The sequence below is a fragment of the Chelonoidis abingdonii genome, chromosome 6 (genome assembly GCF_003597395.2).
Source record: "Chelonoidis abingdonii isolate Lonesome George chromosome 6, CheloAbing_2.0, whole genome shotgun sequence".
Lineage (NCBI taxonomy): Eukaryota > Metazoa > Chordata > Testudines > Testudinidae > Chelonoidis > Chelonoidis abingdonii.
The window spans coordinates 36,308,222-36,323,918 of record NC_133774.1 but is presented as its reverse complement, the minus strand read 5'-3'; the positions used below and the strand labels follow the sequence as shown (position 1 = coordinate 36,323,918).

Sequence of the window (15,697 nt, the reverse complement as noted above, 5' to 3'; positions counted from 1 at the left end):
ATGTATTAAGATTTGTTTTTATGTATTCTATATAATGCTTTCCATTATGTGATGCATCTTTCTCTGGTATCCATTAGTTAGGGTGACCAGCTGTTAAGGGGAAAATATTGGGACTGCCGCCGGGGGTGGGGGAGCTGGGGTTTTTTTACACTCACCCGTCTGGGAGTTCGGCGGCAATTTGGCAGAGAGCCCTTCAGTCACAGATGGTGTTCGGCGGTATTTTGGCAGGGGGTATAAACCTTGCCGCCAAAGCCAGAAGCACCCACCGCCGAAATACTGCCGAAGATCGTCCACAACTGAAGGACTCTCCGCTGAATTGCCGCCGAAGACCAGGAAACAAAATATCAGGACAAATGGCGTCCCGACTGTACTCTGGTTGGGACGCAGGACAAACTCCTCAAAATCGGGACAGTCTCGATTTTATCAGGAAGTCTGGTCACCCTACCATTAGTCCACTCGTATAGCTCAGTTCATTCTCTGGATCCAGGCACTTCTTTCATGTGGGAAATCAATTATACAGTATTGTTTCTTTCTCTTTGGATGTTTCGGATGGATTTTCATATGCTAGAGTATTAAGTGTGTTGTTTTAAGAAGAAATGCCAAATTATACATAATCTCCACTGAAGAATTATTTGAGTCCCAACATTTGCGTCTTGTTTAGAATCTGGTACTTGACATCTACAGAATGTTGCATGTTAACTGTGAAATTAATTAGCTCTGAGAGGATGAGTCATACTAGTAGAAACACTCCTGCTGGATGTACATTTAAGTTGTAATATAATAAGTGAACGATGTTCTTATTTCATAGTGGCATTCTACATATATTAACTGTTTTTTCCTCTCCTCTCTCTCTCTAGTATTTTCCATGTGTTGGTTCTAAACTTAGCAATTGTAGGACTTGGCGTGACAATGGCCATATTCTATCCAAATATAGGAGGTATCATAAGGTAGGTACCCTTTGTACTCTGAACTAGTCCTGAATATTAATGAAATTTACTTTTTGGTGTCAGACAATTTCTCAGAGATCAATCTGTTTTCTTTTTATTATTGTTTATAATCAATATACAAAAAATTAGAGTGATATCAGAGGTTGACATATGGAGCTCAGTTTAATCTTAGTTCTTGGAAAGGGACATTCAGAGGGTTGAGATGATTGCCAGACAGATGGGAATTGGGAATAAGTTTCCTTCAGATCTCATCCAGAGTCACCATATTTTACCTGCTTATTCTGAATCAGATGCATCATTTTTCAGCATAAAGTCACTAAAGTTACTGTATGGCCTTATTTGTATGTTAACACCGATGATTTCTGTGGAGGGGTGTGGTTGTTGTTTTTTTTTTTGTTTGTTTTTAATCTTTAAAAACTGTCTCTTTTAAATCAATTTTTAAATTGTGATTAAAAACAGCAAAAATGAATAAATAAAATATCAGAGGCAAAAGGAAGGCCAAAATAAAAATCACACATCTGGCTGATTTTTATTTAAACCTACTACTGTTACAATTAACTCTTGTGATTTCTGTAATTGAGAGAGATTGAGAAAATATATTGTCAATTTTTTCCAGAGGGTTTACTTTCTGCATTTGGAAATGCTTTGGGAATAGTCAGTTTCCCCTGTTAGTCTGGGTTTTTACACAACAACCAGAAAAGGAAGGCATTAAAAAACCAGGAATATGTGATTATAAAACCACAGCAATTGGTATTGGGGCCAGTGTAGTCACTGTAGCTACTCTTCACTCATTTTCTGAAACTGGCAGACTCAGATTTTTTTTTTTTTTTTAAAAAACATTTAATTTTTTAATTTTTTTTTTTTTTAATAATCTCTATTTAATTTATTTTTAAGGAAAACTTCTATCCTCCAATAATAGAACTAGTCAGATTAGTCACTAAACATAAATTACATGGTGTGTTCGGCATGTTTTTCTGTTTGCGAATTGATCCTGATTTTTGCTAATGTGTTCATTACTGATAGTTGCCAAACAGTTTTGGCAAACAATTTTCAGCCTGTGGGTGGTTCATGAACTGTGTAGTTCAACTATTTGTTATTCTTTGGCATGCGATTGGTCACCTAAGTAATATGTTGTTGTTTTTTGCTCCCTGATTGGACAACTGAAACTTGTTGAATAGGAAAAAATGCCTGTGAATAATGAATACTTGGTAGCACCAGCGGTTTGACAGCTGTCAAAGAGCCAGACTGGCACTGGGAGAGGGTAGTGAGAGCGCTTTGGTAGCCAGCAGAGAGTCAGGCTGGGAGTCATCACTGGAAGGAGGAGTAGGAAAGGGTTTAAATAGCTATGGGTTGGTCCTTCCTGGTGCTTGTCTCACTTCATGTTCTTGCAGTACCAGAGAAATGCTTTTTAGGAGCTCATACACGTTTTGTTTAAGCCCCTGGGATGTTACCAGATTCATATCTTCGATAATTACATGAAACAGTAACAAAAGATATTGTCTGGCCTTGTTCTGACATATGTAAACAGATTCCTCAACCAAAAATGAAATACATCAATGTCAAAGTTAGGAAGTCTGTCTCCAGAAGCATCTGGCACATGTGACAGTAGGATTACTCTGGGGGGAAATGCTTTATCAAGTAACTAAATGTCATTGGAGGAGGAAGCAGATAACGAGGAACAGAAAATAATGTTTTTTTGGCTGTGGCAGGAAATAATCATTATTCAACAAGACTGTTTTGGGAAAAACCCCAAGGAACCAGAATTAACACAAAGCACTTGTATTTTTTTTTGCAGATATTCTGGAGCAACGTGTGGTCTGGCCTTTGTATTTGTGTATCCCTCCCTCATCTACATGATCTCCTTGCATCAGTCAGGGCAGCTGACATGGTCAGTGCTCATCGTTCACATCTTTATAATCATCCTAGGACTGGCTAATCTGATCGCACAGTTCGTGCTGTGAAAACACTCATGCTGGCTTTCACAAGTAGTATTTTGAGGTTTGACAACAGACTTTAGCAACTCTATCCTAAAAGCTGAGAACCTCCTGTCTGTCAATTTCTTCCTGAGAAAATCTGCTTCTTTGAAAGCAAAGGATAACTATGTCTTAGTAACAGTTTTCAGGGGTTTGTAAGGAATCACATCTTTGGAAATGCTACATCACAATAGATAAAGTGGGCCAAATTTGTAAATGGCCCAACTCCACTGACTTTGAAAGTACATCAGGGATGATTTTGGCCAAAATGTTTTATTTGGTAGAGAGAAATATTTCCACATGGATAAAACATGCCGCCCTTCTTCACTTTTAGAAGTAGTTACTTTTCAGCTTTATGCTACCGAATTCTTTTCTTCCTGCCCTTATTAGCAAACAAACCCTCGCAATATTCTACAGTGACAGTTGCACTAATTTTCCTATGCTGTTTGGGACTGTTACTGACAAAAGGGTTGTATTTGTAAAGCTAATTTATAGCCAATCAGATGACAGCGTACTGTTAATATAATTTTGTGTAACCTTTTAAAATATATATGCAAGAAACCTCAGCTATGGAAACAGCATAAGAAATCAATACCACTTCTACCTGCAACCGGGATGCTGCAAGCACACTATCTGGTCTTTGAGAATAGGTCAAGTAATGAGGGGTGTCCGAAGTTACAGAGCAAGTTGATGGTTCAACTAGAAGTTGGACCAGGATCCTCCTCGTTCCAAGTCCTATAACTGATACCATTAGAATAGATATGTGTTGTGTATTTTCGTGGGCAGGTGTACTTCATATATGTACGTTGGACACAAGTGTGCAGAGCATTCCTGTATGTCCTGTGTAGTTCTTGTGCCCCTGCAGGATTTCAGACTGTGAAAATTCCTTGCTGTAGAAAAACTGTGCTTTTCAAACATCTATTCTATATGTGTTGTGACAGTATAGTCAGAGAGATGTACAATACAGGCAAACTAACAAAAATAACAAATTAAGATTGTGTGAAAATTTAAAAATCATGTTTCAGTGTAGCTGTTTAATATTTGGTATTAAAATGCACTATAATCTAATACACAAAATACACGTGCTGTATATTTTATGCAATATGGCGCAGTTTCAGAATCACTAGTTCAAAATTGCAAATGCATCATCTGTATATGCTGTCACCATGCACAACTGTGCCCACAGATGATCAGCTAGGTGGCTAATTGGTCACATGTACTTAGAATTACTGTGACTGAAGGCACAGTTGCACATGTGCAACTCTGAAAATCTGAGTCTATCAATGTGCAGTGAGTAATAACAAGGCACTACCTTGTAGGGATGCCCTTAGGACTTTATGAAAGTATGCACATAATTGGAAATGCACATATATAAACCACAAAGACTGAGATTATCAAGTCCACAAAGGGTCCATTTCTGCTCCCATTGAAGCCCGTGGCAAAATTCCCATTGTCTTCACTGGGAGGAAGTTCTGGATGAGTAATCCTCCGTTTTGGTGGGAGAAGACTGTCTCTGAAAAGCAATTGCCCCATAGCCAGTATCTGTTAAATGCCACATGATGCAGGTGTAATGCTGGTTTCTGATTGATGTAACAGTAACTTCTCTGAGAGAGCATCTAATGGAATCACAATCTCACACCCGCTGCACACAGAAGTGTGAATGCACATATTCAGAGAGGGAATTGTTGGTGTGATGTTTCTGTATCAGACAATCCTAGCGCTCCATCAGCCTGGTGATGGAGTTAAACAAATGTCAGATTTCATTGCCTCTTGCAAAAATGAAAAATGAATTTAGAGGTGCTTTTGGTTAGAAGTAGCAGAGTGTGGAAGATTGGTGAGGAAATAGGAGTCTGAGTTGGTGGAAGAGAACTTGGATACCGTAAAATCTGTGGGTCAGGTTTGGGCCCATTGTGGAAACAGCCCAAAACAAACAAACAATGCTATGCAAATAGTATTATTGTGCACTCTTGTTGTGAGGGCAGAGTATGCCCCAACCCCCCACATCTCACTGCACAGATGATTCTTGTCAGATGGGCATATGCATATGTACACATCTGACCCAGAACACTTTTGTTAAAGGGTGGCTGGGGAATGTTTTTACTTTGCAGGTTTTGGGGGAAGCAGAGCCTCTCTGCCCAGAGCTTTCCTGTCATATGCCTATGCGCACCTAGTAGCCAAATTCTGGGGCTGTAATAAAAAATTGACAGGTGTAAATTGAGTGGAATGGTCTTCTGAGAATCTGAATTCTAGAATAATTAAAGGGAGAAAAGTTGAATGTTTCAATAGTTACGATGTGGGGGACTGGGAGAAGCTGAGAACTGGGAAAAGAGAATTTAATTGGGGGTAAGAATTTTTGTTCTTTTATCTGAAAGTAGAATGGAAGGCATAGTCTAGAATAATTTTATTATATTTCTCTAATAAATAACCTGAGATTTTAGAGGTGATCAAGGTTATATTAATGTCATGGCCAGAGGTCCTCAAGCTGTAGAGGGCCCAGGCCTTTCATAGTATTGCTTAATACGCAAGAAATATAAGAGAGTAGGTGAGGAGTAGTCACTCTGGAGTGAAAGAACTACTTCAAAGCAACTATTTTTCTTTTTACCTTGCACAACTCTTTGTGCCTTTCAAGCAGGACTGCTGTGTAAATGTACCATATGTCCTATACCAGAGAGAAATGCTTGCCCATGCTTGTCATTCTCCTATGTGCCCTTATCTTTGGTATTTCTTAGTTCTCTGCAGCATATTTTACCCACCCTTTTCTCATTGCCTCACAATGATCTTGATTCTGCAGTATTTTATGCAGTCAGCAAGGGTGTTTGCCTACAGGATTGTTTGCATGTTTACTGCAATATTGGGCCCAATCCATCATCTTAGAGCATCTGCACTACAGCGTTACAGTGGTGCAGCAGCATTGGTGCAGCTGCATCGGTGTAAGCTCGGTGGTGTAGCCAGAGCCAGCTCCAGGCACCAGCGCAGCAAGCAGGTGCTTGGTGCGGCCAAAGGAGAGGAGCTGCACGTCCGGCTCTTCGGTGGCAATTGGGCGGCGAGTCCCTCGCTCCCCTTCAGAGGGAGGGACCTGCTGCCGAAGAATGAAGCAGCAGCAGTAGAGCTGCTGCCGAAGTGCTGCAGATTGCAATCGCTGTTGTTTTTTTTTGTTTGTTTGTTTTTTTCCCCCTCCCCTCCTGCTTGGGGCAGCAAAAACCCTGGAGCTGGCCCTGGGTGTAGCCTTAGCCTAGATATTTGAGGACTTCTCATCTAAAAGGACAGAGACTGATGCGGCAAGATGCCTCCTGCTAGGTACTGAGAGCCTTCTAACTATTGTTGAAGTTAACTGCAGTTGCAGATGCTCATTACCTCTCAGGCTTAGGTTGCTAGTAGGCCATGTTTAAAGCAGATGCATATGGGGACTTCAGTGTTTTAATGGCGTTGGAGCAGGTCTGAATTTGACCCAGTGGGTGAGATCCTGGCTCCACTGAAGTCAACAGCAAAACTCGCATTGACTTCAGTATGGCCAAGATTTCACCCAGTGTGATTTACCTTTTTGAAGAATATTGGTGTTTTAAACGCTTCCAGTATAGATGGTTCTTTTTGCAATTATTAAAAAACCTATAAATTGGTTTGATTCTGTACAAGTTATAAGCAAGTTAAAGCAATTATTTCTAGCATATTGGGGATACATTATCAGAAAAAGGGAAATAGCATAATGAAATATATTGAAAGGTGAACATACCACCTTGTTTTCTTGCTCTAGCCGTTCTTGGGGAAACCAAATGATTGCTTCAAGTATATACTTTCAAACATAGCTCCAGATTTTTAAATCTAGAGACCTCCCATTTAAAAGGAGACTATCTGAGATGTTAGGTATATGCTAAAGCTGATTTTGCTGTTGTGTACAAAGAAAGATGGGAGCTGGGGTAGGCCTTATAAAAACTGATGACCCTGACATACATATGGCCTCTTCACTGTGTCTGTTTTCCCAAGAATTAGCAAAATGCCTGTAATCTTTTGACTGAGACTTCTAGTAACTTGGCTCATAAGCAACGTTGAAATGTTACCATTCAACAAAAAAAAAGAGGAGTCCATGGCAAGGCATCTATCTTCATCTCTAGTCCATTTCTTATTCTACCTAAATATTAAAGCCCAGTGACTTAAGATGGGTTGTTAGTAATTGGTAACTGATTGTATAGTGCATTTAAAACCAAAAAAAGAAAAAGCCCAGCTTAGGTCAGTATTGCAAAGACTTAGATGTTTTATTAAAATCCCTTTGCTGAGGAGTCTAATTATTTGGGCCATAATGATATCAATAGGCATTATAAGTTGATTTTATTACTAAATGAAAGTGGTGATTTTAAATATCTTCTCGTAGTGCCTCCACCTAAAATATAGACAATAGAAACCAAAGCCTAAGTTGGATTTTCAGAAGTGCCGAAGTGACTTAGAAGCACAAGTTTCCTTGAAAGTCAATGGGGCTTGTGCTCCTAACTCACCTAGGTGCTTTTGAAAATCTCACTCAACACCCCCCCCCCTTTTTTTTGGCCACTGTTTAAACACAGCTTAAATTATGAGTATCATGTGCAAAGTTAGACAAATTGGTTGTTATACTTGTCTGTGTGCCAAGATGAAACTAATTCCCCCATACATGCACACACTTAATACTAGTGTTGACCCATTTTGGAATTTACTGTATGTAACCATGGCCAGCTAAATCTGATACTCTATACTATGTAATCACATATTTTTTAACGGAAGAGCGAAAAGAACATCTTGACCTCAACACTGTTTTGTGAAATGTAATTTATTGTTTTTTTATAGAAAAAAAAATAAATTTGACTGGGAAAAAACCCACAAACCTGTATGTTTCTTAGCTTTGTTTTTTGTTTAAATATTTTTGGCAAAACAAGAGTGCTCTGGAAGGTAAGAGGCTGATAGGTCTGGCATAAGCCAAGCATTGAGTAACAGTGCAAGCTTTCCCACAGTTTTGCCAGGCTCTCTCTCTCCTGAACTACAGAATTCCCAGCTCTTTGCAGTCTGGGAATTCAGTACTTCATATTATGTGGTAGTTTTGTGATGCAAACTGAAATACCTATTGCACAAGCTTAAAGCCACTGTAATCAGCCTCTCTCATGATACAAGTCACATTGGAATCCAGGTCTCTGGCTGTGAAAGACATTAACCCAGACTTCCACTTTGGCCCAGCAACATCATTACCATGCTGTACTAGGAATACCTGGGGGCTGCCCAGTGCTTCAGAATGGCACGGGTGGAGAAAAGATGGATCAGGCTCCCACCCCCACATCCACCACATGGCCCAGATATACTTGACTCACTGGGGCCACCACAGGGGCCATAAGGTTCCTCACTTCCCAGAAAGAGAGAGACAGACTTGCAGAGCTCCCATTCCAACTATCTAGTTCCACCCATGAGACTCAGTACATAACCCCTGCAGCATTTCCCTCTACCTTCAAGGGACCACATGGGAGATCCTCCCTCCCTGGAACCTGGGGAGCACTGAGCAGTCCTTATCACCACTCTGCCTCCAGTGTCTGTCACTATTGGTTCACCCCTTTCCCCTATTTGAAATAAGTCTTTGTCTGCTCTTAGGTAATGTGGTTAGTTTTGTAGCTCAAGTGGTTGAAACCTGAACCTTCAGTTCTGCAGCACAGGGTTCTAACACTTGAGCTACAAGACTAACTACATTATCTGATAGCAGGGAAAGGCTGTTTCCCCAAATAGGAAAAGGGGGTGACCCACTAGAGACAGATGCAACATCGACTTTTCCCCTTTACTTAATATTTTATAACTGTCCTTTGGGTTTATAAATGAAGCTCGGTTTCTGATTCTGTTGAGGAATGGTGGTCCAGAATCATTTCATGGTGGAGTTGAGCCAGAACAAGTATGATTTAGCCAGTCCTCCACTTTTAGGTTTTGAATTAAATGGAACCCAGATTTCATCGTATCTCAATTGTTTTACAGTTGATGTTTTGAAACACTAACTGATCTGAGGTTTTGTGTTAACTCATCCTGTGGTAGCTTTGCCCCTATCTCTTTCTGTAATCTATAAATAGATTATACAGTCTGGATGAAAGCAGCACTGTCTGAAACATTTTTCAAGCTTTCTATCCTGTGTTCACCAGCTTGGCTAACGCATATTTAAATGTGTCCAATAGTCCCAAAGAATATTTAAAAACTGCTGCCCATGTGTTTCTTTTCATCTTTATTTGAATGTTGTTGTTCATGTTTGACATTTAGTCAAAATGTTAAGAGGAAACTGAGATTAATCAGTTCATTTCAAATCAGCATAGCAGTATCATTCAGCTACAATGTGTGGGGAGGAGAAATGTCTTCACATTACATTCCAGATACTAAATGCCACACAAAATAGAAACATTGTCCCTGCTGCACAGCTGGTTTGATCACAAAACAAACTAAGCCTAAATAATAAAATAAAAGCAAGGGAATCAAAATATAGACCAAGTTTAAGGGATTGGCATTTATGACTCGTTAAATAAAAAGTTTTTTATATTTTTGATGAATTTTCAGCTGTTTTCATAGACTAATAACAATAGCCCAGATTTTGGTCTGTCCCCTGTAGGCAGATTCTGGACTGAAAGTTGGTATAACTGAATACAAGAGGCTCACCCCGGCATAGAAGGATACTCTGGTGTCAGAGCCAGGGGACTAGACCAGCATAGGATTGAGGAAGTGGGAAGGACACCTTTACACCAAGTTTCCCTGATCTCTCACATCCACAAGCTGCTCTGTGTTGTCCCCAGCAATAGAGGGCATTCTGGGCCAATTGCTTTCATTTATATAACACTTTTTTCTTTCTGAAAGTGCGCCAAGCTCTTTACAAACTATGGGCTGGATCTTGGAAACCCTTGCTTGCATGAGTAGTCTATTTGACTTCAATGGGGGAACTTGCCTGAGTAAGGATTTCAAGATCAGCTTTGCATTACAAACTTCAGTGGTTATTGATGTAACCCCTTTGGGGTTTAGAGACCATGGCCCCTTTAAATCTTTTTCCCAGGGGGGAGAGGAAGAGTAAGAAAAAGGAGGGAAACTCCAGGGAGTAGCGCTGGAGCTCCAGGGAGAGAGAGAGGCAGTCAGCAGGCCCTGGAGAAGTGAAGCAGGGAGAACCTGCCAGAGGCCTGAGCGGGACAGGGCCAATCGGGGACAGGCCAGGACAGGAGCCAGGAGGAGCACTGTACCAGGGAGGAATCGCCCCAGAAGGACAGGCCGGAGCTGGACCCAGTATCACTGCTGCCCAGAGCTGTATGGGGCTATGAATTACTGGGGCTTGTGACTGCACTGGGAATAAGGAGGGAGGTTGTAGCTAGTTAAGAGGGGAGGTGGTCGCTCTGTGTGGCTTTGCAGAGAGCAGCAGAAGAGGGCACTGGAAGGGTTTGCTGGGGAGAGTTCACTAGCACCGAAGATGACCAGGAGCAACCAAGACTCACCATTGGATTGGAACTTTGCTCAGGACTCCTGAACTCTGTGTGCACACACATTGCTCAGTGTCTGCCCTTCCAGACTCTGCTGCCATTGGGCCTGTGGGGCCTTGGCGTGGATGCACGCCTGTTCTACTACCCCTCCTATATTTCCCCTTGTTGTATTTCTCCTCTCATCCCTCTGTAAATAAATATTTCCCTGGTTATATCCATTGTGCTTTTCCTGTGGGTGTGTGCGTTCACTCTGGGAAGTTTGGAACAGGTGCCCCTGGGGTGGAAGGGATTTCTCCTGCTGCATTCCTGCGCATGCCTTCTCTTGGCCAGAGCTGCCTGCAGAGCAGACTCCATCTTGGCCACGAGGGTGCTAAAGTTACAGGGTGGTAGTCAAGCTGATAAACACCACATTGTAAGCTTCACAACAGTGGGGAGCTGAAGGGGCATTTTTGGCCACAGACATGGGAAAGTTGTTGTGGGAGATTTACTCTTGTCATGGACGCTACCCCCTTATAGATGAAACAAATGCTAATGACCAATGGATTTAACTTAGTTTGTTTATGATGCCACTTAACTGAAAGACTATGGACTATTTCAGGAAGTGAGTGATTACAGTGATCACTGCTAAACATAGAGGTGCTCTTGTTGTACATAACTTTCAGTAACTTTTAAATAGGGATAAAATGTTATAGACAGAAGGGATTTACTGAGGCACATCACAACATCTCTGGTTCTTCAGGAGCGTTGACCTAGTCATGAGCAGCTTCAGGAGTGCAGTTTCTCCCTCTGCTTCCCAGGCACCTGTAGCTCTCCTTATCCCTGACTCTGGGGAGCTACCCCCTGAGGTAGACCAAATCTGTATTAAAAAACTAGGAACATAGCAAAGCTAAACTAAATTTAAGGACAACGTTGCATCCGGACAAATGTCATGCACCTAAAATGCATGGAAATAAGGCATTAAGGGAAAAGACTTATGCATTCCTTTTCACCTCCATGTTGCTTACAACATTGTTGATAGCACAGTCCAATGCACCAGAAGGCTTTCATGTCCATCTCCAATGGATACCCATATATAATACGTACAAGCCTCTTCAAACTGGCACTCAAAACGCAAAACCTTAACAGTGACCTCAGTGCAGGGCTGCCTGGGGGGGGCAAGTGGGGCAATTTGCCTGGGGTCCTGTAGGGGCCGCCATGAGACTTTTTTGGGGCCACTGGACTGGGGGGCCCCCAAAAACTCTTACAGGGCCAGGGTCCTCGGAGCTTCTTCCACTCTTGGTCTTCGGCAGCAGGGAGTCCTTCTGTCCAGGACAGAAAGACTCCCTGCCTCCGAATTACCGCCGAAGACCCGGCACTTCAGCAGCAGGTCCCACTTCGGGGCACTTCGGTGGTGAGTCCTGAAGCAGAAGGACCCCCCACCGCCGAATTACCGCCAAAGTGGGAGCCCCCGCCACCGAAGACCCCCAGGCCCCCTGAATCCTCTGGGCGGCCCTCCTTTAGTGTTAAGGCAGAATACCTTCCCAACTGCATGGAATGAGCAACAGTCAGATGTGCCTACCTGTTGATTATAACTGATATAAAACCATCTGAGGTCACTGTTAATGTTTTGTGTTAGAGTGCAACCCTTATGGGGTGTTGGAGACCATTATCTAGCTATAGTATTCCAGCCAATATGAAGGTAGAAAGCAGTGCACAAGTCTCTCTTTACAGCTTCTAAGCTTTTGGTGGTTGGAGTGTGTCTTACTGCAGCAGGTAATTTTGGTTTGCTGATTTAAAATGAGTCTTGGAGCAAGAAAAGATTTGCTTTCACATACCATCCTGAAAACCCTCAGGCTGACCCTGCATTAAACAACTAGACTCTCACATGATTTTTTTTCTGTTGTGAAACAAATACTATTATAGACATGGCATTTAGAGTTTCTTTAAGTTTCAAGATGACCAGATTGTTCCAGTAATTTCTGATCTCACTGCCAGTTTATTATTAGTGCAGTTGGCTATAAACAAATTGATGCTGGTTTCATAATAAAAAATGACAATGCTGGACAAGGGGCCCATGGGAAGTAGAAGGAGTTGGAGCAAACAATTATAAATCTGACTATGAGGCTACAGGTTCTTTGACAAGATGATTTTCTGCTTTTTATAGCAATAATGATCCAAGAGTTTTTTTTTCCCCTTGTCTGGCATATGTCTGTGCATCTCTCGCTCGCTCTGTCCTTATTTCAATAGAGTACATAAATATGCTTATTTAGCATTACCAAATACACTATTTAACATGACACAGGAAAAGATTCCTCAAGATATATTATCAGTGGAATTACTAGCTACATTGCCAACTGGTATTTCAGATTTCCTCCTTGTTATATAAATTAATATTAATTGTGAAATAATCTTTGTCATCCAAGACTTCAACTGCAGTCGATTCAGCCATCCTGTGTACAGCCATAGCCCTGCACCCATACAGAGACCTGTTGACTTCACTGGAGTTCAATGGGTGGAGTCATTGGCCAAGTCATCACTCCGGGAGCCCCCATTGTCCTCTCCCAGTTTTCAGTTAGTTCTGTTCTTCCATTATACTCTGCCCTGTCTGTCACTGTAACCCTTTTTAACAAGAGCCTTATCCAATGAATGTCCTTGCTAGCAGGGTGCTGCTATAGTTTTCTGGTCAGTGCAGACAGCAATGAACAATATTCTGAATTACTTTACATAGACTGGTGAGTGCTTATGGATAAAACAGTTACAGTACTTGTAGACAGGGATTTAGGCCTTAGGTCCTGAGCTGCCAAACATGTGCTTGCTTAACTTAACTCAGCCTTAGTTAGACTTGACTTCAGCTGCACTGTTCAAAGTCTTAAAGTTAAATACATGCGTAAGTATTTACAGGATTGGGTCCTTAGGGATAACTGTTGCTGTAATGTCTCTGCACTCTGTGGCAGGCTACTAACAAAGCCATACTGTTAGTTATTTTTGAAGCAAGGTACATGTGGAAAGTACCTTGATGTTGAACATTTCAATAAAAAGTTTATGGATAAATACATAGCACAACAAAACCATTCTTATTCGTCTCAGTACACTGAACTATTTTTATTTTAATTCAATTCAGAGACAAGCTCCAAGTGAGTAGTCTTGTGATATCTGGACCTACAAATTTGCCTTAATTGGGAGCTCAACTGTGAAAAGTGAGTGCAAGTTCATAAAATGCCACAATAACCTATAATGATAAACGTTAATGGGACAAGATGCAAAAGGGAGACAAAAAGACTAAAATAGTCTAAACAAAGAAGACCTACTATTATAACTCAAGGACTGTGTTAAAATCATGTCTCAAACAAGACAGGTAGGGGATTGGAAATCAATGAACCAAAATTGGCGTGTCAGAAATTAGGCCTAATTTGTGGACAAAATAATGAGAGGATGGGCTATTCTGCCCATCACTCATTTTTGGGATCCTCAAAAAAAAGAGAGGCTTTTGGGGGAAAATGCCAGCTACCACAACACTGGCTCCTGGCTGATTGAAAGAAGGGACAGGAGCCAGCTCTACCATCATGGCTGCCACCCCCACAATCTCCTGGGATCCCAGACCTTCTTTGTCCTAATCCTGAGAGATATCCTGACCAGGCCAGACCAGCGAGAGGGACACAGATGACACTGCCATCAGCTCAATCCCGAACATCACTTGGAATGTGCTATTTTGTCTCCTGCAGGGTGTGTCTTTTCCCTTCTCAACTTATTTCTTCCCTTTCCTATTTCTTTCTGTGTTCCTTTGGTCTAATGAAGGTCTGGCTTAGCTGGCCAAGACTGCATATGTTGCCACACTGCTCCAAGCCTCTGACCAGAAAGGCGGCTAAAAAGCAAAACCCTAAACAGCGGAATACTGGTACAAGTTTGACAGGTCTCGGAATGGCTGATCAGACCATGTTCTGGGCCTGTGTTTTCCAGGTGCAAGGCTGCAAGTGAGCGTCAACAGCAGAGATGGAAGCTGCATTTTCTATCTTTGCTGTTCCTGTCTTTCCCCTTGTGTGTTTGGCTTGTTTTGTCTTCCAGGAAACAGGATCAAGCTTTAACAGCATCAGCAGTGACAGCTCCAGTCCATCCCAGTAACTACTCTTTTCCTCAAAAGCACAGTTATGACCATCTTTAATACTATCTAAGAAAGAGTCAAACGGGGGAGTTTCCTTCTAAAAATGCTCTAAAGTTAAAGTAAAAGGGAGCAAGAAATGCTGTTAACACAAAAAAAATGTAATACTTTACATTTCAAATTCTTTAATCTTTATTTCCCTTTTTTCCTGTGTCATAAATAAAAGGTTAACAAAAATGAACCGTGTGTTTGCCATGGTACTAAGCAGGTTGGGGTCTCTATATGCCAAACCCCAAACGTTGTTTAACACTATTTAACGCTGGAAAGTGACTGGGTCATGTTAACACCTTTGACTCTTTGGGCTAATTTTTTTAATCTAAATTAGTACAATAGCATCAGAAAGAAGCAAAGTTGCCTAGAAGGAATGATGAGGTGAGGTGAAGGGATCCCCTGCTGTCACTAGAGATGAGCTGAGCGAAGAACCAGGTTGCTTTCTGCCTATCAGGGCTGACAGCAGCCTTAGAATCATACAATCATAGAATATTAGGGTTGGAAGAGACCTCGGGAGGCCATTTAGTTCAGTCCCCTGCTCAAAGCAGGACCAACACCAACTAAATCACCCCAGCCAGGGATTTGTGAAGCCAGGCCTTAAAAACCTCTAAGGATGAAGATTCCTCCACCTCCCTAGGTGCTTCTAGTGCTTCATCACCTCCCTAGCAAAAACGTTTTTCCTAATATCCAATCTAGACCTCCCCCACTGCAACTTGAGACCATTGCTTCTTGTTCTGTCATGTGCCACCACTGAGAACAGCTTAGCTCCATTCTCTTTGGAACCCCCTTCAGATGGGGGAAGGCTGCTATCAAATCCCCCCTCACTCTTCTCTTCTGCAGACTAAATAACCCCAGTTCCCTCAGCCTCTCCTCATAAATCATGTGCACCAGCCTCCTAATCATTTTTGTTGCCCTCTGCTGGACTCTCTAATTTGTCCATATCCCTTCTGTAGTGGGGAGACCAAAACTGGATGCAATACTCCAGGTGTGGCTTCACAGGTGCTGAATGGAGGGGAATAATCACTTCCCTCGATCTGCTGGCAATGCTACTGCTAACGCAGCCCAATATGCCGTTGGCCTTCATGGCAACGAGGGCACACTTTTGACTCATATCCAGCTTCTCATCCACTGTAATCCCCAGGTTCTTTTCTGCAGAACTGCTGCTTAGCCTGTCAGTTCCCAGCCTGTAGCAGTGCATGGGATTCTTCC

The 15,697-nt window shown here is 41.9% G+C and overlaps 1 protein-coding gene across 6 annotated transcripts in view; it reads left to right on the top strand.

Moving 5' to 3' along the window:
- The window catches only part of SLC38A9 (solute carrier family 38 member 9), a 79,408-nt gene extending 71,663 nt beyond the window's left edge, over positions 1-7,745 (top strand). For 5 of the 6 annotated variants that reach the window (XM_032769001.2, XM_032769006.2, XM_032769008.2 and 2 more), the window contains 2 exons: positions 858-947; positions 2,743-7,745. In XM_032769001.2, the coding sequence (XP_032624892.1) occupies positions 858-947; positions 2,743-2,908 (256 nt within the window). In that variant the 3' untranslated portion in view covers positions 2,909-7,745. Of the gene's footprint in view, positions 1-857; positions 948-2,742 lie in introns of those variants that run through there. The other variant, XM_032769007.2, reaches the window with a different exon arrangement.
- Positions 7,746-15,697: the final 7,952 nt, after the last annotated feature.